The 27,350-nt window shown below is 36.0% G+C and overlaps 1 protein-coding gene across 1 annotated transcript; it reads right to left on the bottom strand.

Moving 5' to 3' along the window:
• Window positions 1-484: 484 nt before the first annotated feature.
• LOC137387171 (uncharacterized) lies at window positions 485-26,965 on the bottom strand. Its single transcript, XM_068073497.1, has 10 exons — window positions 26,910-26,965; window positions 26,202-26,282; window positions 25,157-25,286; window positions 21,833-21,951; window positions 16,444-16,594; window positions 15,482-15,540; window positions 7,840-7,921; window positions 7,623-7,741; window positions 6,644-6,798; window positions 485-1,113 (listed from the first exon to the last, which is right to left on the bottom strand). The coding sequence occupies exons 2-10, from the start codon at window positions 26,263-26,265 to the stop codon at window positions 994-996; spliced, it is 999 nt and encodes a 332-aa protein (XP_067929598.1). The 5' UTR covers window positions 26,266-26,282; window positions 26,910-26,965; the 3' UTR covers window positions 485-993.
• Window positions 26,966-27,350: the final 385 nt, after the last annotated feature.

Below are 27,350 nucleotides of genomic sequence, written 5' to 3'. Positions count from 1 at the left end.
TAGTCTATTCACCTAGCCAGGGTCTGGTGCTTCGGGTGGGTGGGCTATTTGCCCCCCTCTCCTTTCTTTTCCCCTTCTCACTTCTTCTTTGGAGAAGGGGAAAAGAGAGAATGGGGATAGGAGAGGGTGGCAAATAAAGCCCTGATGGCTCATGATTTGTGTGCAACATTTCATAGCTTTTATACTTTTAATCTATGGTGGTTATCAGATATTATCACAGAATTGCTTTAGTTTACTGGATTATGTATCCAAGAAAGTTTTTGTGTGAAAATAAATGTAATTTTGTCAAATTCTCCTCATAAGCTTCATTGTTACCAGCAGTGCAGTCAAGCGTGAGGTACAATACAATGACGTTACGTCATGCTATTTAAGTCTGACAGGCTTTTTCCCTATTGGCCAATCTAGGTATATATATCTATGTATATTACACATTATATAGTTCAACCGTCCATCTGAACGAGCAGCAACATATTTAATAGCAGCCTGAAAATAACAATATAAGCTTTATTTTGCAAATGATAAAACAGTTTAAAAGAATATAACAATTAGATGTAGCATTTGAAGAGCATTAATCCGCTTCCAATATGTGTTCTAATTTTTACATATATAAGTTTGTCCTACTGGCATGCCAATTCTTTGGTTTGGATAACATGATGCGCGAGCCATTCAAGCAGTGACAATAAAAATACCAACCAAAATGCAATATATATTTTACTGAAAGCCAGCTTGTGTATACATATACAATTGAACAACTCTGTGGTAAATGCACTATAAAATATAATCATCTCTGTTGATTGCTCAGATTAAAAATAAACAAAATTTAAAAATATGAGAGTTAAATGACTCATCTACCATATCATATCGCATAATCACACACTTTTAAAGCACTGTAAAATCATATATAAATTGAGTAAACAGAACAAGTTTAACAAGAATAAAATAAACATCTACAAGCAACACCTGTGCTAAATTAAGTTCGCATGACATGGTGGTCTACGACTTGTCAATACCGCGTGTACTGGAGCTGAAAACCTTGGGCTCATCCATGTTTGTATTGGCTGCCAGATAGTTGTCTTCGATGCTGCCTCTGCTATTTCTGCGTTGCTGGTCACCCTAGTGCACAAGGAGAGGAAATATGTAATGCAGATTGTTTCACTGTTAGAAGGCACCATTCTTACAGACAAAGATATTGTCACTGTCATTTATAGAGGCATGTCTAAGTGTATGTATATCGCTTATAGAGGCATGTCTGTGTATATACATTGTATATTGTTTATAAAAGCATCTCTAAAGTGTATATATATCGCTTATAAAGGCGTGTATAAAGTGTATATATATCGTTTATAGAGGCATGTCTAAAGTGTATATATATCGTTTATAGTGGCATGTCTAAAGTGTATATATATCGTTTATAGAGGCATGTCTAAAGTGTATATATATCGTTTATAGAGGCGTGTCTAAAGTGTATATATATCGTTTATAGTGGCATGTCTAAAGTGTATATATATCGTTTATAGTGGCGTGTCTAAAGTGTATATATATCGTTTATAGAGGCGTGTCTAAAGTGTATATATATCGTTTATAGTGGCGTGTCTAAAGTGTATATATATCGTTTATAGAGGCGTGTCTAAAGTGTATATATATCGTTTATAGTGGCGTGTCTAAAGTGTATATATATCGTTTATAGAGGCATGTCTAAAGTGTATATATATCGTTTATAGAGGCGTGTCTAAAGTGTATATATATCGTTTATAGTGGCATGTCTAAAGTGTATATATATCGTTTATAGAGGCATGTCTAAAGTGTATATATATCGCATTTTCCACAATGCAAGGTGCACGGTATCATAGAGTGCAGTCTCAAATCCGTGTCTATTTCTGTACCTAACCAATATATAAGTTGAACCATAGTATAAAAGGCATCTTTAACGATATATGCAAAATATCAACAATGGCAAAACAACGAACTTAGTCTACTTTATCGGGTAAAATATTCAGTCTTCTTCCACGAAACCCTCAAAAGTTTTAGTCCTCGCTGATTGAATTAAACAGCTGAGTTATTTCACTTTCCAACATTTCGGGTTCTTCCTCATCACTTTCTAGAGTCGAACATTTAAAGATGTGATTGCGTCAAATTTTAGTTGATTTTAACGAAAAATATTCATTTTTGTCTATCAGTTGACATGTTGTTTGTTGTTTTAGGCAATCTGATTGCCAAGATATTTAAGATTAAAATCGAAAAAAATTGATCGTGGCAAAAACGCTCAGGAAAAAAAGACTTGCTTAAATGATGTAGCTAGTGATACAACCTGTCTCTATCTCTCGTATTCACATCGGCTATGGTGATAAAGGTCTAGTCCGACGCGGCTCTATCGGCATATAGTTTATGTTGTATTTGCTCATGATTGCTAAAATAAAATTTTTAATCTAGCCACAGATACATTATTATAAATGTCTCAAACGCCTCAAATAAAGGAAATTAAAAATTTGTCATATTAGTCTCCTCTAAATGCTGTGTAAACATTTGCGTACCGACTACGATGCCACCAGTCTACGGTAATTAGGTAGTGGAGTCAACTTATTTCACCGCGGCCTTTGTATCAGGGCCTTTGTATCAGCTAAGTTACTCAGTTGCTACCCACGCTGGAAACTAGCTACTAAATGAAATAAGCATGCTGCCATCTTTGAAAAGTATATGTTCGAATATATGGTGAAACCAACTGCATCCCAAAAAGTCATGTATTAACCTAGTCTACGTTATCTAGTCATAATTAGTATCAATTTCTAAAAAAAAATTCACTGGTAACATTCGATTAGTTAATTCAAGTATAAAACAAATGGTTTTATGAGTTGACTGAAATAGTGACACAAAACGTCAACTTCGTTGAAATCATATAATATACCCACCAATTCTGACGTAAGGTTAATAAAGCCATTTTTGCACCTGGTTCGTGGACTCACCTGTTTTCACTTAGTAGGGCGGAGCATAAAATCTTTTGAACTTAAAATTTGGTCTGTTGGAATTGAGTCGAGCTATGCAAAAGTACCTGTCAATACAGCTCTGATTACACTTCATAAATCCATATATCACACAAGATTTCAGGACAGGCGGCAACGGGGCTATGATGTATTTAATAATGTTTTGTATTATCTTCAACAATATTATTTTATTGTATAATTTTTACAAGCCAAAAATTTTTAATCGCAGCACAATTTTTTTATTAGAAACATCCATCCAACTTACCCGCATATGGTGGCCCAACATACCCGCATATGGTGGCCTAACTTACTCGCATATGGTGCCTAACTTACCCGCATATGGTGGCGTAACTTACACACATATGGTACCCTAACTTACCCGCATATGGTGGCCTAACTTACCCGCATATGGTACCCTAACTTACCCGCATATGGTGGCCTAACTTACCCGCATACGGTGCCTAACTTACTCGCATATGGTACCCTAACTTACCCGCATATGGTGGCCTAACTTACTCGCATATGGTGCCTAACTTACCCGCATATGGTGGTGTAACTTACACGCATATGGTACCCTAACTTACCCGCATATGGTGCCTAACTTACCCGCATATGGTGGCCTAACTTACTCGCATATGGTGCCTAACTTACCCGCATATGGTGGTGTAACTTACACGCATATGGTACCCTAACTTACCCGCATATGGTGCCTAACTTACCCGCATATGGTGGCCTAACTTACTCGCATATGGTGCCTAACTTACCCGCATATGGTGGTGTAACTTACACGCATATGGTACCCTAACTTACCCGCATATGGTGGCCTAACTTACTCGCATATGGTGCCTAACTTACCCGCATATGGTGGTGTAACTTACACGCATATGGTACCCTAACTTACCCGCATATGGTGCCTAACTTACCCGCATATGGTGGCCTAACTTACTCGCATATGGTGCCTAACTTACCCGCATATGGTGGTGTAACTTACACGCATATGGTACCCTAACTTACCCGCATATGGTGCCTAACTTACCCGCATATGGTGGCCTAACTTACTCGCATATGGTGCCTAACTTACCCGCATATGGTGGTGTAACTTACACGCATATGGTACCCTAACTTACCCGCATATGGTGGCCTAACTTACTCGCATATGGTGCCTAACTTACCCGCATATGGTGGTGTAACTTACACGCATATGGTACCCTAACTTACCCGCATATGGTGGCCTAACTTACTCGCATATGGTGCCTAACTTACCCGCATATGGTGGTATAACTTACACGCATATGGTACCCTAACTTACTCGCATATGGTACCCTAACTTACCCGCATATGGTACCCTAACTTACTCGCATATGGTGCCTAACTTACTCGCATATGGTACCCTAACTTACCCGCATATGGTGGCCTAACTTACTCGCATATGGTGCCTAACTTACCCGCATATGGTGGTGTAACTTACACGCATATGGTACCCTAACTTACCCGCATATGGTGCCTAACTTACCCGCATATGGTGGCCTAACTTACTCGCATATGGTGCCTAACTTACCCGCATATGGTGGTGTAACTTACACGCATATGGTACCCTAACTTACTCGCATATGGTACCCTAACTTACCCGCATATGGTACCCTAACTTACTCGCATATGGTGCCTAACTTACTCGCATATGGTGGCCTAACTTACACGCATATGGTACCCTAACTTACTCGCATATGGTACCCTAACTTACCCGCATATGGTACCCTAACTTACTCGCATATGGTGCCTAACTTACCCGCATATGGTGCCTAACTTACTCGATATGGTACCCTAACTTACCCGCATATGGCGGCCTAACTTACTCGATATGGTGCCTAACTTACCCGCATATGGTGGTGTAACTTACACGCATATGGTACCCTAACTTACTCGCATATGGTACCCTAACTTACCCGCATATGGTACCCTAACTTACTCGCATATGGTGCCTAACTTACCCGCATATGGTGGTGTAACTTACACGCATATGGTACCCTAACTTACTCGCATATGGTACCCTAACTTACCCGCATATGGTACCCTAACTTACTCGCATATGGTGCCTAACTTACCCGCATATGGTGGTGTAACTTACACGCATATGGTACCCTAACTTACTCGCATATGGTACCCTAACTTACCCGCATATGGTACCCTAACTTACTCGCATATGGTGCCTAACTTACCCGCATATGGTGGTGTAACTTACACGCATATGGTACCCTAACTTACTCGCATATGGTACCCTAACTTACCCGCATATGGCGGCCTAACTTACTCGATATGGTGCCTAACTTACCCGCATATGGTGGTGTAACTTACACGCATATGGTACCCTAACTTACTCGCATATGGTACCCTAACTTACCCGCATATGGTGGCGTAACTTACACGCATATGGTACCCTAACTTACCCACATATGGTGCCTAACTTACCCACATATGGTGGCCTAACTTACCCGCATATGGTGCCTAACTTACTCGCATATGGTACCCTAACTTACTCGCATATGGTGGCCTAACTTACTCGCATATGGTGCCTAACTTACCTGCATATGGTGGCCAAACTTACTCGCATATGGTGCCTAACTTACCCGCATATGGTGGCGTAATTTACACGCATATGGTACCCTAACTTACCCGCATATGGTGCCTAACTTACCCGCATATGGTGGCCTAACTTACCCGCATACGGTGCCTAACTTACTCGCATATGGTGGCCTAACTTACCCACATATGGTGCCTAACTTACCCGCATATGATGGCCTAACTTACTCGCATATGGTGCCTAACTTACCTGCATATGGTGGTGTAACTTACCCGCATATGGTGACCTAACTTACTCATATATGGTAGCGTAACTTACTCACATATGGTGCCTAACTTACTCGCATATGGAGACCTAATTTCCCGACAGCAGCTTTGGTTTAAACTCAGCCTCATAAACATGTTGCTCTGTTGATGTCATTTTAGAAAGTTTCTTACGTATACATATCAAAATATATATAATATATACAATATATTATATATACACATATAATATATTAATAGATATCTATATATATAATATATCTATATATTATATAAAAGAAATATATTATCATATAATAATATGTATATATATACACATATTTATAGAGATCTTATATATATACATAAGATTTATAGTAAAATATATGATTTAGACCTACTGTATTTAGACCTACATATATTTTAATGATTCAACAACGGATTTGATCTCGAGACCTCCAGATCTAAAAGCGGCCAACTTAACCATTAAGTTACACGGAATAGAATAGATTCATTGAGCAAATAGTCATTACATCGGTCATGATACTCACGCTTGAGGCGCTTGCTTCTGTTAATAGCTAGAACTGTTGACTATTACGCGTAATAACTGTTAAGCAGGCCCAAAATGCGAGTAATGTTGTAGTAAAAATTTTAGTAAAGGTCTAGCTTTCCATTTAAGTTACTCAAATTCATTAGGTAGTTATTCTATTACCCGTGCAAAGCCAGGAATTCGACTAGTATATATAAGTGCTCCTTGTAATGAGTCCCAATGCACTGATCATTCAGTGGCTTTTAATAAAATAACTTTATTGATTAATGCAAATCTCCTTTAAAGGTACGCTTACTTTTACAGAGCTCTCCGGTTGGACGATCTTAGAACTGTTCCGTCTAGTTTCCTGACCAGTAATAGATGGAGAGTCAGTAGTGATTGATGCTCTGACATTGGCAGCTACCAGAGGAGGTTTCCGCCTTTTCATGCTTGCTCTGTCTAAATCATTTCCTAAAATGCCACATGAGATAAGGCTGTCAAAAGTGCAATGAAAAAGAAAAAGCAAGGCATATACAAAACACAAAATGTACCAAACACCAACACCCTTCCACTTTTTAAAACGAAGTTATGCAAAAAGAGCTTTTTCTTCCAAAACACATAATTTTATTTAACTATTCTTAATTTGTTTTTTGTTATTTTTGTTTCATGGTATAATTTGTTTTAAAACCTCAAGGGCCGGTGATAACTTCTATAATCTATAGATATATAAATCTCAGGGTTAGTCGTTTGTCTGTCATTCATGTGTAAAGTTATAGTGATAAAGTTTTAGGAACGAACAACGCAGTTCACACTGGATTTGAACTCTGAACCTCCAGATCTGCAAACAGGTGTATTAAACCACTAGGCTACATGCCGGCCTTAACGATGAATAATTGTTAACATACTTATACACCTGCCAATCTTTAATGCTTCATTGGTTAAAACACTCATGCTTCAGCTAGTACGCTCAAAGATCATGCAGCAATCTCTTTTCCTAACGCTAGCGTGAGTTATAATAACGACTCTAGTTATAACTTGAGCTACTCAAATTGATTGGGTATCGAAACTTAGCCAATTAAAAATCACTTTTCTATGCAAAAACTTTTTTATTATCCATGCAACACCGGGCATTCATCTAGTAACTTCTATAATAGACAAGTTTATTATTACATATGTCCAAGTTCATTGTTAGGTGCTGCGCTAAACACAACAATTTATCAATGAAACTAACCAATAAGGTGTCTCTCTTAACTTATTTTAACAATTGCTGCTAGTAATAGTCGTGCTTAACTCACGTGTGACAGCTTCTGGTATCATTGGTTCAGCGGCTAACACCTCTTCACAGTTATGCCCTGTTTCAACCTCTCGCAATTCAACAGGTGGTACACCGTGCCTTTTTCTGCTTATAGCATCTCTGTTACAAAACCAATAAAATAAGAGGAACAAAGAACAATTTTACGAGCAAGTTCTTACGTTGGATGCAATGAGAATGTGATGAAATTAATCACGCACCTGCAGAAGTTGATGAGCATAAAGACGATAGCGAAGAAACAGATCAGACCAACAACTCCGCCAACAGCTGATATCACTATGACTGCAATTGACCAACAAATGACCAATCACTCTGACCAGCAGGATCCCTACTTAATAAATTAATACATATATAAAAAAGATGTATATATATTCATTTCACTGGAAAGAGTGGAAACATTTCTCCACTTTTTCCTTTTCACTGCTGAAAAGAAAAATGTGGAGAAATATCTCCCACTCGGAGAAGAGATTGAAAAGTGCTGGCATGTAAGAGCAACCGTAATCCCAGTAGTCATTAGAGCATTGGGTGCAATAACACTGGCACACCAAATGTGGCTTGGCCAAATACCGGCAACCAGTAACACAAGTGAGTTGCAAAGAAGCTTGTTATTTGGGAACGGCTAAGATCTTGAGGCGAGTGCTTAAACTCCCAAGTCTCTAGTAAAAAATCTGAGCTTGAGTAGACATCACCCGCTTGGGTAAACCAGGGTAAGGAAACATTTTTTTATGTACATATCACGTATATAAATAACTAGAGTGTGGGGATAGAATAACTGTACTGTACTCTTTCTCAACTTGAACTTTTTTGGAGTTACTACAGGTGATGAGTGAAGAAGCAAGAAACACAACTATAGTAACTCCAGAGAAAAACCTCAACATTGATAGAGATAAGTACAGTTAACCTATTCCAACACTCTAGTTATTAATAACACTCACACACTTTTCAGAGCGTATAATGCTGTTAGCAGCAGGCCTAACTACTTATCCATTAAACCATGTAGATATACACAAGTACGTATATTGTGAAGTCAGACATGACAAGAAATTGATGATGCATGACGGATTGTTTTTCTCATAACTGCATAGTGATAAAGCAATATCGCTAAATGACTTGAATGCCTTTAAAAATGTGTCACCTGATTTCCTCTAAATCTAAAACAGCCATTTGGAAAACTGCACTACATCAAACTTCTGAGATGGAGGCGAAGAACCTAATTTTTATTTTTGGCCCAAAGTGGAATGAAATCCACACTAATGAATGAATGGCTGAATACTGTCACCAGCTATTTGCTTCAGAATGTTTCTAACAAAGCAAATATTCATTCCAGCAGAACATCCATCATACTATTTGAGCTGCGCTTATTGGGCAGATTATGCTGAAATGAAATCGACCAATCATTCGAAGAAATTTTATTAGAATTATCATCCGCGTTCAGTTTTCAGATGAATATTCTGCAAGAATAGTGGAGTAGAGAACTCCGTCATCCACAGAGTGTATCATCAACAATTATCAGCTTCATTTGGAAACACATTCGGCAGTAATTATTTATGGTATTCAATTTATGTATATTGTCTAACAAATATTGTTTTAACACCATACTATGGAACAGGTAAATTTGGTGATTGAGTTATGTAAATAAAGCTGTGAGCTGAACTTCCAAGCAATGTTGACATTTGTAAGCGTAATTGTGATGTTGTAAAAGACGCTGCTCAGTCTTTCACGGCACACTAGCTAATTCCCCTTTTTAGGCTCAGAAATAATAATGCATGAGAGTAGAGTGCTCTAGTGTATATTTGCTTATAACAGGCACAGTTGCAGCCAAAGGCTAATCTGCCATCTCAGGACAAGTGCCAGCCTTTTATATGGTCGGCCTACGTCGAAGACAACAAGCATTACATAAGATAGCATGGTCAAACTCTTGATGGCGATTACATAAGTTGTGGTAAGACCTTATTCAATACACAAGGCAAATTATATAATAAGTGGCTAATAATAGATATGCATACATGACAGCTACTGCTACGGAAGATCACTAAAATAAACTGTAAGTTTTAAAATGTAGCCAATAATGTCTGTGTGTTACGACCACCACAATGTAATATCTATTGCATAACTGATTATAGAAACACCTTATAAATGTTAACACACCGGTTGATGTAATGCAAAAATAATAGATATGAAGAAACAAGATCGATTGCGATTAATTTATTCAAACTGATATTCCTAAATTGACATTCTGTGTATGCTGCTCCACAGTAGTGTCCCTTTGTATCAAAGACTGATTAAGAAAAATTATGTTTTAGAGTTATGCTACCTGATATGGACAGTTATGACCAGTATCTAAATGTCCTTAATGCTGATGAACTAAATGTGTTTGTAGATATTTGCTGTTTAAAATATTCAAATTGTATCTCCAATCACTTCATACCAGGCACCAACACCTTATACCAGACACAACACCTTATACCACACACCAACACATTATACCAGACACCAACACCTTATACCAGACACCAACACCTTACACTAGACACCAACACCATATATCAGACACCAACACCTTCTACTAGACACCAAAACCTTATACCAGACACCAACACCTTATACCAGACACCAACACCTAATATCAGACACCAACACCTTATGCCAGACACCAACACCTTATACCAAACACCAACACCTTATACCAGACACCAACACCTTATACCAGACATCAACACCTTATACCAGACACCAACACCTTATACCAGACACCAACACCTTATACCAGACACCAACACCTTATACCAGACACCAAAACCTTATACCAGACACCAAAACCTTATACCAGACACCAACACCTTATACCAGACACCAACACCTTATACCAGACACCAACACCTTATACCAGACACCAAAACCTTATACCAGACACCAACACCTTATACCAGACACCAACACCTTATACCAGAAACCAACACCTTATACCAGACACCAACACCTTATACCAGACACCAACACCTTATACCAGACACCAACACCTTATACCAGACCCCAAAACCTTATACCAGACACCAACACCTTATACCAGACACCAACACCTTATACCAGACACCAAAACCTTATACCAGACACCAACACCTTATACCAGACACCAACACCTTATACCAGACACCAACACCTTATACCAGACACCAAAACCTTATACCAGACACCAACACCTTATACCAGACACCAACACCTTATACCAGACACCAAAACCTTATACCAGACACCAACACCTTATACCAGACACCAACACCTTATACCAGACACCAACACCTTATACCAGACACCAACACCTTATACCAGACACCAAAACCTTATACCAGACACCAACACCTTATACCAGACACCAACACCTTATACCAGACACCAATACCTTATACTAGACACCAACACCTTGCCAATCCACGTTGTGAAACGGAGTTATAAAAAGATCTTTTTCTTCCAATACTTATAATTTTAATATTCTTTATTATTTATGTCTCATGGTCTAACTTACTTTGAACGGTATTGACCAGTAATAATATAGGTCATGTCTATCTACAATAATCCAACAGTAAAAATTTCAACATCCAAAGAGTGTAGTTGCAGTTCATTATGAACAATAATCAGTTTTAGATTCAAGTGTATGCCACAGTAACAATCTATGATGTTAATTTTCTCTATCTAACTATAGTGTCAGATTATACATAAAAATAAATTTGCTTCATTTGTAATGTAAGTAAGTTTGCTTCATTTGCGGTGCTTTCTAATAGTATATATGTATATATACATACATATATATATAAGTATATATTAATACATATATATATACATTTATATATACATACAGATTTTTTGTCGTTTATATAGTAGATTTGTATATATATTTATACTAACTATGCTACCGGTGTTGCCCGGGTATTAAAAATCAGCTTATAAACAATGAGAGGTAATGAGAGTTGGCTGCCACTTGCTATTAGCCTGGCACATTGCCAATGGATAATTTGAGTAAGCTTACTAATAAGAGCTACTGCTTCTCATGACGTTACGTTGTGACGGAAAGCGGTAGCATATTTGCTCCCATATACCGACATATATTACCTAATGAATACATCAAGCTCGTGAGGGTGAACTGGTAAAGCGTCGGACTGGTGCACCGGAGAGCCCGAGCTCAAAACCTCTGCAATACAGATTCTTATTCCAAGATTATAATAGCTATACCTGGAACTACATACATACACAAACTTTGAGAAATATATATATATCGATGTGTATACCGCAAAACCTCTGATTGAATGCCATTTTTCGAGGCTTCGTCTATAGTGGCAGTCAATTGGGAGGTGGCGTTCAAATAGAGGCTGGCGTTGTATTTTTCAAATGGCTCATCAGAGTTTTGGGAAGATAAATTTAGCCACGTGAAACCCAATTGATAAGACGATACAATGGCTTACGGTCAGTACTTATATTACCGCAAAAGCCGATACATCGGCTTTTGCGGTAGTAAAAGAGTTACAACTTTTGGATGCAATAAATCTACAAACATAACTCCAACTTGTCAAAGATCTCTTAATAAATATGCATTGAGAAACCGACAAATATCTCTACTATTTAATATCTATTGCTTACAATTAACCTGCGATGATATTATAGCCTGTGTACTGCTTTGCGATTTGTTGGAGCTTTGAATTTTTATTTCATTCTAAATTTGAAGACATATCTCTATTTTATATCTATATATAAAGGTTAACTTGCGACCAAATTCAATTTACAGTTATTTGGTTTCCAAAGGTTTACCGTGCTTTGCTCTGCTGTGTTGTAGGTGCAAAATATGAGGAAATGTGATCACAAGCTTGTAAAAGCTAAAAAACGAACAGCTAATCGCAGCCATCACGAAACCGCCGTAGATTAGAATCCCTTTCCAAAACAGCTCAAATGGGTCGTAGTTGTACAATATGACTTCCGTTTACACTTTCATGCAACCTCATTTGTTGAAATCATTTCACAAATATACTTCACGCATTCAATAAAACCATGTCTATTTCGTTCTATGTCATTCATGTCTATGTCTATTTCATCATCATTTTAATGCTGTCACTTTGAGCACTGATATCTCAAAACCTAGCCTAAAAATTAGTTTAATTTTTTAACCTTAGCTTGAAGGAGTGCATATCATTTTCTGATAAACACGAGGAGCCTGTTGGTCACCTGTGATAGTCGAAAAATGCTGCAGAAATTGTTCACACTATTTAGCAGAAAGTATGGGTCACATGATCAGATTACAACTAGATGATTAGACCAAGCTGAAACTGTAAAGTAGCGAGCATCTATATTTGATAAGGGCTTTCCGGTAAAACCCGAAGTGTTTGTCAAAACCAGTGCTACGAGACGTTTTGTATTGAGCCTTTCATTTCACGTGATAACATTACTTGTCAAAACAATAACCATGTCGAGTTAAGTATGTCATCAAAGTAAAGGGATTCTAACCTATGGCGTTTTCGTGATGGCTGCTATTAACTGTTCGTTTTTTAGCTTTTAAAAGCTTGTAATCATATTTTCACATATTTTACACCTACAACACAGCAAAGTAAAACATGGTGAACCTTTTGATACCAAATAACTGTAACGTGAAGTTTGTTGCAAGTCAACCTTAAAGGTTGACTTGCAATAAAATTCACACTACAGTTATTTGGTATCAAAAGATTCACCATGTCTTACTCTGCTGTGTTGTTGGTACCAAATATGTGGAAATGTGATTACAAGCTCTTAAAAGCTCAAAAACGAAAAGCCGCCGTAGATTGGAATCTGTTTATTTATCTGACGTAGTCATGACAGTTTGGTTATTGTCTTGTCACGTGATGTTCTCACGTGAATTGAAAGGCCAATAAAAAGCTCAATATAAAACTTATTGTAGCACTAGTTTATGACAAACACTTCGGGTTTTACCGAAGACCCCGTATCAAATATAGATGCTCGCTACTTTACAGTTTTGTTTCGGCATTATCTAATCGTCAAGTCGTAATCTGATCATGTGACCCAATACTTCGCAAATGATTTTTGCAGCACTTTTCGATTATCACAGGTGACCAACAGACTCGCCATGATTATCAGACAATGATATGTACTCCTTCGAGCTAAGGTTAAAAAGTTTAACGAAATTTTACGGTAAGTTATAAGATATCAATGCTACAATTGACAGCATTACAATGACGATAAAACAGACGCGTAAGAACAATAGACCTGGTTTTATTGAATGCGTGAAGTATATTTATAAAAATATTTTGACGAATGAGGTTGCATGAAAGTGTAAACAGAAACCATCCTGTAACAACTACGTCCTATTTTAGCCGTTTTGGAAAGAGAATCCAAACTACGGCGGTATCGTGTGGCTGCGATTAACTGTTCGTTTTTTAGCTTTTAATCACATTCCCATATATTTTGCACCTACAACACAACGGAGTAAGACATGGTGAATCTTTTGATATCAAATAATTGTAATGTGAATTTTGTTGCAAGTCAGCCTTTAAATAATGTGCATAAAAGCTCATTGCACTCAGTGATATGTTTGGTACAGTTTGCAGCCAGAACTGGCTTTTATGTGCAATGTAAAAGGAGTTATGAGCGTCCATCCATTGCAAGCTGCGCTAAGACAACAGCAAGGATGCTATTAAATAATATGATATGAATCTGCAAATTTATAAATTATATAATGATAATCAATCAAATGCTACAAATATATACATTCATGAACAAGTGACATAAATTAATCATACTTATATTACATGCTAAAACACAAATAAACATTTTAAAACAAAAATACTTTCATTTGCTAGTTTCATTAAGCATTTAGCATGCACAAATGCAATGCGTAAAAGTTTAGCTGGCTAAATGCAACCTTTAGCCTAAAACTAGTCATTTATCTACCATCGTAAATGTAAACTGTTTTTTATATACAGATACTTCTAAATATCAAGATCGTCTTAAACAAGGAGCTACTGTTAGTTTGAGACATGAGTATTAATTATCTCAATGATGTTGTTTTCAAAGTTTTAATAAAAAAAAACGAAAAGCTTTGGAGTTAGACAGCGAGAGAATTAATTGTCATTGATATAAACGATTCACTATTAATACGATTTTGTGAACACTTTTCTACTGTTCAATTGATATTATGGGTTCGTAAAGATCAAAGACTGTCAAAGTAGCATTATATATACCAGTATATACATTATATATACATTTTGTATATATATACATTTATGTATATTATATATACATTTTGTATATATAATATATATAAATGTATATATATACATATATATATGTGATGCTTATATATACATTATATATATTACTTTATTGGCAAACATTTTATTTCAAACAGAAGTTTTTTTCAAATTATGCCCGACAAAAATCATAAAACCGAAAAAAGTGCTACAGTACATCAGTCAAATGTCAAAGACATATATCAAATAAATGGTTTGATATATAGCGTTTAAAATGCTTTTCTTTGCTAAGAGAACGGATATTAGATAGAAGATAGTTAGCGGAGCTGGCAATGATATTTTCAAAATCATTGTTAAACGTTGTATGCATGTTCATACCACATAAGTTGAAATGAGTTAGAACCCTGTATTTGTAACGTAAAATATGAGGACAAACCATGACAGACCTTGAAACCTATAATTGACTTAAAATAAACAGTTAGCTTAGGCAGAGTAAGAAGATGTAAAGATTTGGAAAGATCATTTACTACAGTAAGATATACTGTATGATGCAGTAAGAGTACAGCTACTAGTAGTTAGAGTACTACTAACCAGGAAGTTAAAAGGGTATAATTACCTTCGTTGAGGCTCAACTTTCCTGTTCCTGAGGCTTCCCCGGCATTACACTCTAACTCGATGGATAAACAAGACAGTGCATTACACTCTAACTCTATGGATAAACAAGACAGTGCATTACACTCTAACTCTATGGATAAACAAGACAGTGTATCATTTTCAGTGTTGATTTGGCTAAATTCTGTTTTCCTACATTTAGCAATGTAACTAGAAAATCAGTACAAACAAGAAAGCTATGAAAGAAGAAGGTTAGGGATCATGAGGTATGCGTTGGACTATTTTATGCAGTTTACTGCTGATCTGCTTAGGAAACTTCAAAACAAATAGTTGATGAAATCGGTAAAAGGGAAATACAGATTGTAAAGCTAGCTTCTCACTCATCTAAAGTAGTTTGAAAGTTGTGGACTGTTCACAAAGTAGTAAAATCAATATTGTAGTTGTATTGTAGCAAAAGGTTGTTTGATCAGTTACATTATGAGTGCCCAAACAAAACTGGGCCTGCCATAAAACTAAATAGCCTGTTCGGTTTCAAGCTTTTAGACTTTAGGTGTCAGACTTCGGAATTTCAATATGTCAAAAGCCTTCAGCAGTTGCGAGACCACTCTTAAAGGGAGTTGCGAGAGCACTGCGAGGGTTATGTAAATCGTTTTAATTGCGATCAAGTTTTGCCAATTTTAATCTTGAAACATCCTGGCAGTCAGATCACCCAGAACAACAAACAAAATTTCAATGACAGAAAAGTATCTATACTTTCTGATGAAATCTTTTAAAATTTGAAGATGAATATAATAACCTTTTAAAACTATGTTACCTAGCTCAAGTGTGAGCCAGACAAACTGCCGGTGTTTATACCTTACTACAAGACGTCTAACCATTACTTCACCCTTGTTCCATACTATTTAACACATTCTATAACCATGCAAAACATACGCTGCTTAAACTGATGGGAATTATCACTTACCGTACTGACAGATATAACTATAGACCTCAAATCCACAAAAAAAGTCTTTCCATTTCCATCCCGTGTTTACATGTAACAAACCACACTGTTGGTTGAGTGACCGGTCTGGTTCAGTAGGAGCCCACGCGGTGTAACCACCTGACAAAGGTGTACCTAAAAAATGATTCATATAACCACTGTGACAGCAGGCTTCAGACAGCAGGCTTTAGGGTTTAGACAGCGGATATTTAACGTCTTCTTGGCAGCCTATTCAAAAATGGTTTGCATCTATCATCTTAACTACATTAAGCCACTGTTTATGACACTAATTCGGTCAACACCGCATCGATACATTCACAGATCAATAACAGTATTGTGATGTACTGACATCATGCCAGCAAAGACAAGCAGAAATTAAATCAATACAATTAAAATGATTCAATTTGAAATATCGACCCTGTTGCCCCTGTTGCGCATGTATTACTTATGAAAGATAGTCATCCTCGAAAGGCTGCCATAATGGTGCAAAGCAATAAATACAACCGACATTTTGCAGACACTCGAGACCGTTCATCCATTGGGACTACTGACCTTGACATGCATTGGAATAAAAAAAGAGTGACCTGATAGAGTGTCATGGCCGAACATGCAAATATCGCAACTAAATTTTGAAAAGATCAATATTTCACTGCCGATCTAAATTTGGTCATGAAAAGTATTTAATAGAACCAGACAGCAGATCTAGCCTCAAGGTATTGATTAGATATTGTCAGAAACATCAGGACCAATAAACTTTGGCTCATCTTTTAATGTAAAAGATCTTCCAACTTGCCACAAGCCGGTACTGTCAGCTACGACTGAGCCAAAAAACACACGTGTATTGTGTATTGAACAAACTGTTTTGAACAAGTGTGCACAGCTTTTCTTCCTCTTTGGCAGGTGCTGATGTGTGGGTTAGCCATCCTTCTCAACAATAGCTAATCTGACACAGAGAATATATGGTGGCTCACTCAGTTAAAGAAAGAATGAAAGATGCTAACAAGGCGTCAGCAGTTAATAAAAAAAGGCTGTCTAAAAGACAGAATATTACATGTACATAAGCACTACAATGAGATGATGAAATACCAAATCATTCGTAGCATTCCTAATAAACCTAGGAATCTGCTTCATTTAAAAACAGATACACTGTACTTTTGAAACTGTAATCTTAGTGTCCCATAAAGGTCCCAGTACCAAGACAGGTGAAACGCCAATATAAATGACAAGCAGTCGGTCATGAGCTGGCAGCTGTACAAGTATTCTATTAAATTATAGTCTGGTATCGATCAGACAAAACAACCATGAGCGAAGCTCCTGACCAGCTCACTGACCAATTATTACATTATAATCAAACCACAACATATGAAGATTTTTTCCAATGTCAAAACCGTTGTGAGTTGGAGCAAACGTTCTTCTAAAAATACAATGTATTTTGCTAATTCAGCTAGCAGTTGAAAAACTTAATAATGAATGCATTACACTAACACAAATACATTAGGCCTATACAAAATAACTTAAAACAATAAAACCTGAATTAGATGTAAGAAACGTAATAAATAAGGTAATAATTTATAAAAAAGTTGTAATGTCACATTTACCTTAATGAAGGTAAAAGTAGTGACAAAAATATTGAGTGTATCTGATCTAGACTACAGGAACTTTTAATTAATGTAACTGAATCAGAATGTTTGTTTTGATATTTGACGTTTATTATGGTTTATCTTTATCATGTCCAGCTTCCTCCATCTTCACCCATTTCACATTTGCTTTTTTTACTATTGCTTTCCTCCTAACAATAACTACTAGAGATCTTTCCTCCTAACAATAACTACTAGACACCTTTCCTCCTAACAATAACTACTAGACATCTTTCCTCCTAACAATAACTACTACACAACTTTCCTCCTAACAATAACTACTAGACATCTTTCATCCTAACAATAACTACTACACAACTTTCCTCCTAACAATAACTACTAGACATCTTTCCTCCTAACAATAACTACTAGACATCTTCCCTCCTAACAATAACTACTAGACATCTTTCCTCCTAACAATAACTACTAGACATCTTTCCTCTTAACAATAACTACTAAACATCTTTCCTCCTAACAATAACTACTAGACATCTTTCCTCCTAACAATAACTACTAGACATCTTCCCTCCTAACAATAACTACTAAACATCTTTCCTCCTAACAATAACTACTAGACATCTTTCCTCCTAACAATAACTACTAAACATCTTTCCTCCTAACAATAACTACTAGACATCTTTCCTCCTAACAATAACTACTAGACATCTTTCCTCCTAACAATAACTACTAAACATCTTTCCTCCTAACAATAACTACTAGACACCTTTCCTCCTAACAATAACTACTAGACATCTTTCCTCCTAACAATAACTACTAGACACCTTTCCTCCTAACAATAACTACTAGACATCTTTCCCCCTAACAATAACTACTACACAACTTTCCTCCTAACAATAACTACTAGACATCTTTCATCCTAACAATAACTACTACACAACTTTCCTCCTAACAATAACTACTAGACATCTTTCCCCCTAACAATAACTACTACACATCTTTCCTCCTAACAATAACTACTACACATCTCTCCTCCTCACAATAACTACTAGACATCTCTCCTCCTAACAATAACTACTAGATATCTTTCCTCCTAACAATAACTACTAGACACCTTTCCTCCTAACAATAACTACTAGACATCTTTCCTCCTAACAATAACTACTAGACAACTTTCCTCCTAACAATAACTACTAGACATCTTTCCTCCTCACAATAACTACTAGACATCTTTCCTCCTAACAATAACTACTAGACATCTTTCCTCTTAACAATAACTACTAGACAACTTTCCTCCTAACAATAACTACTAGACATCTTTCATCCTAACAATAACTACTACACAACTTTCCTCCTAACAATAACTACTAGACATCTTTCATCCTAACAATAACTACTACACAACTTTCCTCCTAACAATAACTACTAGACATCTTTCCTCCTAACAATAACTACTAGACATCTTCCCTCCTAACAATAACTACTAGACATCTTCCCTCCTAACAATAACTACTAAACATCTTTCCTCCTAACAATAACTACTAGACATCTTTCCTCCTAACAATAACTACTAAACATCTTTCCTCCTAACAATAACTACTAGACACCTTTCCTCCTAACAATAACTACTAGACATCTTTCCTCCTAACAATAACTACTAAACATCTTTCCTCCTAACAATAACTACTAGACACCTTTCCTCCTAATAATAACTACTAGACATCTTTCATCCTAACAATAACTACTAGACATCTTTCCTCCTAACAATAACTACTAGACACCTTTCCTCCTAACAATAACTACTAGACATCTTTCCTCTTAACAATAACTACTAGACAACTTTCCTCCTAACAATAACTACTAGACATCTTTCATCCTAACAATAACTACTACACAACTTTCCTCCTAACAATAACTACTAGACATCTTTCCCCCTAACAATAACTACTACACATCTTTCCTCCTAACAATAACTACTACACATCTCTCCTCCTCACAATAACTACTAGACATCTCTCCTCCTAACAATAACTACTAGATATCTTTCCTCCTAACAATAACTACTAGACACCTTTCCTCCTAACAATAACTACTAGACATCTTTCCTCCTAACAATAACTACTAGACATCTTTCCTCCTAACAATAACTACTAGACATCTTTCCTCTTAACAATAACTACTAGACAACTTTCCTCCTAACAATAACTACTAGACATCTTTCATCCTAACAATAACTACTACACAACTTTCCTCCTAACAATAACTACTAGACATCTTTCCCCCTAACAATAACTACTACACATCTTTCCTCCTAACAATAACTACTACACATCTCTCCTCCTCACAATAACTACTAGACATCTCTCCTCCTAACAATAACTACTAGATATCTTTCCTCCTAACAATAACTACTAGACACCTTTCCTCCTAATAATAACTACTAGACACCTTTCCTCCTAACAATAACTACTAGACATCTTTCCTCCTAATAATAACTACTAGACATCTTTCATCCTAACAATAACTACTAGACATCTTTCCTCCTAACAATAACTACTAGACACCTTTCCTCCTAACAATAACTACTAGACATCTTTCCTCTTAACAATAACTACTAGACAACTTTCCTCCTAACAATAACTACTAGACATCTTTCATCCTAACAATAACTACTACACAACTTTCCTCCTAACAATAACTACTAGACATCTTTCCCCCTAACAATAACTACTACACATCTTTCCTCCTAACAATAACTACTACACATCTCTCCTCCTCACAATAACTACTAGACATCTCTCCTCCTAACAATAACTACTAGATATCTTTCCTCCTAACAATAACTACTACACAACTTTCCTCCTAACAATAACTACTAAACATCTTTCCCCCTAACAATAACTACTAGATATCTTTCCTCCTAACAACAACTACTAGACAACTTTCCTCCTAACAATAACTACTAGACATCTTTCCCCCTAACAATAACTACTAGACATCTTTCCTCCTAACAATAACTACTAGACATCTTTCCTCCTAACAACAACTACTAGACATCTTCCCTCCTAACAATAACTACTAGACATCTTTCCTCCTAACAATAACTACTAGATATCTTTCCTCCTAACAATAACTACTAGACATCTCTGTAGAACTTTCAAAGAAATGATCTGAAAATGTCTGAACTCCTGAGAAGTCTGATTTTTTTACAATTTCTTGTAATTATGAGAAAAGCTTATCTTTCTTCCTGTTCTCACCACCACCAACCGGCACTAGATTTGGTGAAAGGTATGGTGCCGCTTAATACTATACATATATTTGAGAATTAAACTGAAGAAAGACTGCTGATTTACCAAACTGTGATATTTCTATATACTTTGAAAATCACGTTGAAAATTATTTGGAATGTTGATTCATATTTGCTCGATTTAAAAGCTGTATGTAAAAGAAATTCATACGCTTAGGTGATCACTACTAAAATACAATATAATGTGTTGTTTGCACCTTTTTAGTGACCAGTAAAATTAAAAAACAGCTATTATTAATTTTGTGATTCTGAACTAGTAATGTACAGTTGATCATAAACTGCTTGCTTGTGAGAAAATCATAAAATTTTACCCAACTTCCGCCTAAACTTGCTGAAAATTGTCCTTTGGTCGTTTGGTGAACAGTACACTGGTTTCTAAATATACTCACAGATAGCCGGAGAAGACAGATAAATTTGTACAGGAGCACATCCTAGGGTAAGTCAATAGTACTAGCAGCATTACTGACTTACCATCCACCCATCGAAATTCTTTCTCTTTATTGTCATCCCTTCTCAGGCCAATCCAAACCCCATTCTTCTCAGAGATCTTAGTTAGAGTGTCGGCAATGAAATTTTGTTTGTTTTCATCACTAGACAGGAAGAAGCAGAGGCATAATCTATCAAGAAAGCTCAAGATGCATGATAAACAACAATTAGCTAAAAACACAAACAATCATCAATAACAACTACCCTGACCGATGAAGCAATGGAGTTGCTGACAGCGCCTGTCGATGGCTCAAGTACTATACGATGAGTAGAGGCATCGGAATGCAATAATTGCAATAGATAAATGGTGCTAAAAACAAAACGCTCATCATGAGCCTATCTCAGAATATCAATGCAAGCATGCCAATAGATGCTTATGGGAAGGGAATGAATAATTGATTACAGCAGACACACCTTTCAAGTCTGAGAGCTGGCTCGCTGATGGCGAGAGAATTAAAAATGATTGTCATTGTAGTATGGAAGTCTGAAGGCATGTGAGATGCTGTTTGTTGTGAAATCTGGTGCGCACCAGAACCACTAGGAGCAATGTCAACAAACAAAAGCGATGTAAACCCGTGTGTCTTTAGGGTGTAGGGTAAACTTTTCATGACTGATTAAAAGACAGAACTTTTGTAGTCAAAATGTAGTGATGCTATGTTATTACCTAGCTATACCTAAAGGAGTGGCCACAAACATATGTACCAAGAAAATGTGTAGTTTGAGCTGTCAACTCGATGTCGATGTGCTGCATCTAAATCAACCCGTGTGTTCGCTTTCTTGGTGAAACAACCAATGCATTTCATTCGCTGACCTGGTTGTTTCCCAATGAGTGTAATTTGGATACCTTTTTATTTTCAAACCCAACAATTAAATCTGCTGAAACCAGAATATTTCTCTAAATGGATTTATTTAACGAGTCCAAATTATGTTATCATTAACCGATGTTACTCAGTAACTTGTAGCGCATTCTTCTCGAGCAAAGATACAGCAATGCAAAAACCCCCACAAAAGTTCTGGCTATCACAACTTGTTGAACCTTATCAAATAATAAATTCCCTGACGATGCTTCAATCATGGTAATAGAAAAGTAATAAAAAATAATGGTGATAGAAAAGTAATAAAAAATAACAAAGCCGGCAAAGACAGCATGACTTTCACACGACTGAGACTAATATCTATGCAGCTCGACAACTGTGCATTTCATCAGTGCGTGTAGCATGGCTTTAACTTGTACAACATAAATACCTCATATCATTGACACTCTTAAGATATAATGGTAACTAGTATGATATAATTGCCTACTAATCAATGGTATGGCCAACAACCTGCTAGTCGCCTGGCCCCTTTCCGCTCCCTCCTCCTCCTACTCTTGATTCGTAAAATGTGGTCATTAGGACCTATATCATAAATGATTAGATTCATAGACTTGTGCTTTATGAGACATATAAAAAACCATTAATAAAAGATTTCGTGATTGTGATGTCAGAGGCTGACACTTGACACCGATGTGTCATCACAAAATTCAGGTGTAGTAACTGGTAAGTCTCCAATGCTGATGCTTGCTTGAAACATTTTTACATTGCTCATAACTTATGGTTAATTCTGTTAGTGATGAGTGCCCTTTTTGCGTTTAAAAAAAATTTCAATGATGTTAAATCTACCATCGTATGATTAATACCTTGGTATGTGCAACTTTATGCAGCCACCGTAATATTGATAAAGTATATATGATAAATAATAGTATAAATAAGATGATAAAATATAATTGGTAAAATATAGGGAGAGGGTAGGCAACGTCGTAAAATAAATATCAGTATGAATTATTGACAAGATGTTCCGCTCCTAACATTTGATAATTTGTGATGGTTGGAGCGATGTAATAGGAGTTATGATATCAACTAACTACTGTATGCTTTCTGATAGTCATGGCATTGAGAGATTGTAAGGAATAGTTACCTCTAAACACTTTCTCTACCGTCTTGACAAAGGACATAACTAAAATTACGTTCTTCACAAACTGTTAATTTTACTAAATATTGGTAAGGCTGCTAACTAAGGTTTCATGACAGATTTTAAAATTTTTTTACAGAAAACATCAATTGCCCTGATCGACTTTTTTATTTAGCTACACCGTTAGACTTTCATTGCTTTGTGAAAAATTTATTATATTACCATAAGACAACTTCAAAATACAGTCAAACCTTTTTATTAAAAGTTAACCAATCTAGATATTTGTTTTCTAAGTCACAACCGTTGTGACTTAGAAAACAAATGTTGGAGCCAATATTCTTAAAAGAATACATTACATTTTGGTTTATTCACTCCAGATCCAACAAATAATAACAAATACTTTATAAATAACTACATATACGAAACAATATAAAAAAAGCTAAATGGAAGCTCTAAATAATTTGTAAAAACAAAATTAATATAGAGGTAAGCAGTAAAAAGAGGATCTCATCTTCAGTTCACAAAGAAATTGAATAGAAGGTTGCATGCTGAGCGGTGTGTAGGTTGCTAGTAAAATGAGTGATAGGTATAGGCAATGTAACTTACTCAAACTTCAAAGATTTACTGCATGCACCTACATTGGGAACTTGTTAACCTAGCCATTGTATGGATCTGATGCCTTAGCTGACTAACGATGATGATCTAAATAATGCTATCTCACTGACCCACTAGAAGGGTGCTCGACCCACTAAAAGGGTGCTCTATCCACTCAATGTTAAGTAAACGAATAACTATAAATTTGAACATACCTTCAAAAATTCAAAAACTGGTCAATATCATTGGTTGTAAGAAAAGTTTAAAAGCTGGTTCAGTCAAAAAACCTTTTTATGATAGAAACTTGGCTATGAATTATCAACTTGCTGGATGTTCATCATAGAGTCGCAGGGCAATAAATAAGGCCTATAGTAAAGCTGTAGTTAAAATCAAAGAAAAATATAAAATAAAGAAACTGAAAAATGCATTATTTTGTAATTTTATTTTGTGTCCCTTCCATTGACCTTGACACAGTTCTGGCATGCTATTAGAGTGATTATTTTGAAGTTCATCGACACAGAATGAAATGACATGAAGTTTATTCAAAGGTTAATTTCATGTAAGTAAAACGACTTTACCAAGTTACCTTATAAAGTGGTAAAACAATTTTATAGTTTTGTAATAATTGCCCGTGTCAATAAATGCCCTGGCCACATACATAAAGTGAGTGATGAAAAGATTTACACGCGAGTATGAAGAAGCTCTGAGATAGCATGCAGACATACGATACAATTTTGTAAAACAAATGAAGGAGTATCTACTTACTAGATGGTAACGAGGCTGCCTCCATTAGATACACATTTTCTATTAGCATCATCCCAGACAACTTGAGGGGTGATAACAAACTCTAAACATTCACAATCTCCATACTTGTACTGACCAGAAGGACAAGTCTCTAAAGCAAATGAAATGTTTTTACATAGAGATGAGAGCTAGTGAGTAACCTGATATGCCTTCAGTAACAACGGCAAAAGTGATGAGGTAATGTAGTGTGGAATTTGAAATGCCTACTCGCTGGCTTCACGCACATTGTTCATTTGCTAATTGGAGTATACAGAACACGGTTAATGATTCTCCATCAAACAAGCATGGTAGCTAAAAGCTATCACCATTTTCTGCCTTAAAATTCTTGCTTTCACAAAATAATTACTGTTAGTATCAGTGTTATTGATAGATCTAACACTCATATAGAAAATGAAAATATTTGTGGGAATAGGGCAAATATTTTAAAACCATACAAAAAACCATACCTCAAATGTTCAAATTTCTACAAAGACAGTTAACAAAACACTAGCCCAAACCTTTTAGCAGATTGGTTTTGTGATTTAAGGCGCTGACATAAATGTTGCATCATTACATCATCAAAATGCATATCTATACAAAAATATGCTTACCGTATCATAAATCATACTTATAATAAATACCGTATATGTTTATCTCTATAAAAATGCTTATCTATGTATATTTATTAAATTATACATGCTTGAAGCGCGAGCGAAAATACTATTGGTTGCTACTAGCGCGTTTGAAGATCATGATTGCGTGAGAGATTACTATGTGTATGTAAAGATTATTAAGCAGGCTTCAGACTCAGCTCTTTTAATAATGAAGATTTAGATTAGCTTAAGTTGCTAGCTTAAACTGCTCAAATTCATTGGGTAATTATTTTGTTACCCGTCGAACCGGTATTCATCGATTCATGTGTAAAAGGCTTTCAGGAGTCAACAGAGATTTTTGCTCATCTATAAAAACAAAACAAGAAAATACATAGGCCTACAAGTGTAACTTTCAAATAAAAGTAGTGACTGACCATCTCCACTAGTTGGTACTGTGAAAATCAGGAGAAAGAAGCACCCTTTTTTGACACTCTCCATTGTTAGCACTTGGAAAGCTGCAAAAAATTGAACTGTTTCAAATATTCTATAAGAAATACAAGTTGCAGCTACTCGATCTAACTAGCTGTTGCAATGTCAACTCGTGTAACATATTACAATTTATAATCAAGTCATAAGCCTAATGATAGACAACTAGTTAAGTATGTATGTTTGTTTTTAGTTTGCTGCATGCAATATTTATTTTTAAGCTTACTGCAATGCCCATCTCAGCACTAACCTTAACATAGCGTAACTGTCCAAGATCACTACACAGAGTAAAACTGAGAACCAAAAATAATAAGAAACATGAGTGGAACTTCCATGTTACTTCTAACACAGACAAACGGCAAAACTACTCATGCATAATACCTAGTAGTAGGTCGTTCAATGGCAAAAAAACATTCATTTGAATTTTTAAACACAAAAACTGAACATTTGAACGTATTATTTACAACAAACATACTCCGATTAACGCAAACAAAACATATCTTGTCTGATCATCATTTAGCTAGAAGACACGAATGATGAAGCTAGTGTACTGTTAATTTGAAAAAATGTCTAGACGTACAATTACTACAATTTGCCGATTGTACTAAATGCACAGAAATAACGAAAGCAAATTACAGAGTCTTTATATCACATACGCTAGTAAGCAGACGTTTTAGTCCAAACATTCCGAGAACTGCAGCGTGCTCATGTTATTAACAAGATTTAGTAGTACGCATTGATACGGTAAATTACTACGAATATTCTAAGACTGCCGCTAAGGTTTTTATAATTTATCGATCTATTAGAACGTGAGTATAACTCCAAATGACAACGAGATTATGTACAACCATAGACCTATTAACTAACTATTAACCTATTATATTCTATCACATATAATACTATTACCTATTGTATAGGTAATAGGTCTATGTGTACAACTATTGCTTTTAACGACAAGAGTGACATCCCAAAAATATAAACAACTAAATCCTCATTGGAGCTTCCAATCCAGCTTTCAACTCCTGAAATTAAATACCAGTACAAGAAACCAGTAGCTTCAAAGGTTTGGTAACTACATCTGAAGAAAATAAAATATA

Source organism: Watersipora subatra, chromosome 2 (genome assembly GCF_963576615.1).
Source record: "Watersipora subatra chromosome 2, tzWatSuba1.1, whole genome shotgun sequence".
NCBI lineage: Eukaryota > Metazoa > Bryozoa > Gymnolaemata > Cheilostomatida > Watersiporidae > Watersipora > Watersipora subatra.
This window is presented reverse-complemented; position numbering and strand designations above follow the sequence as displayed.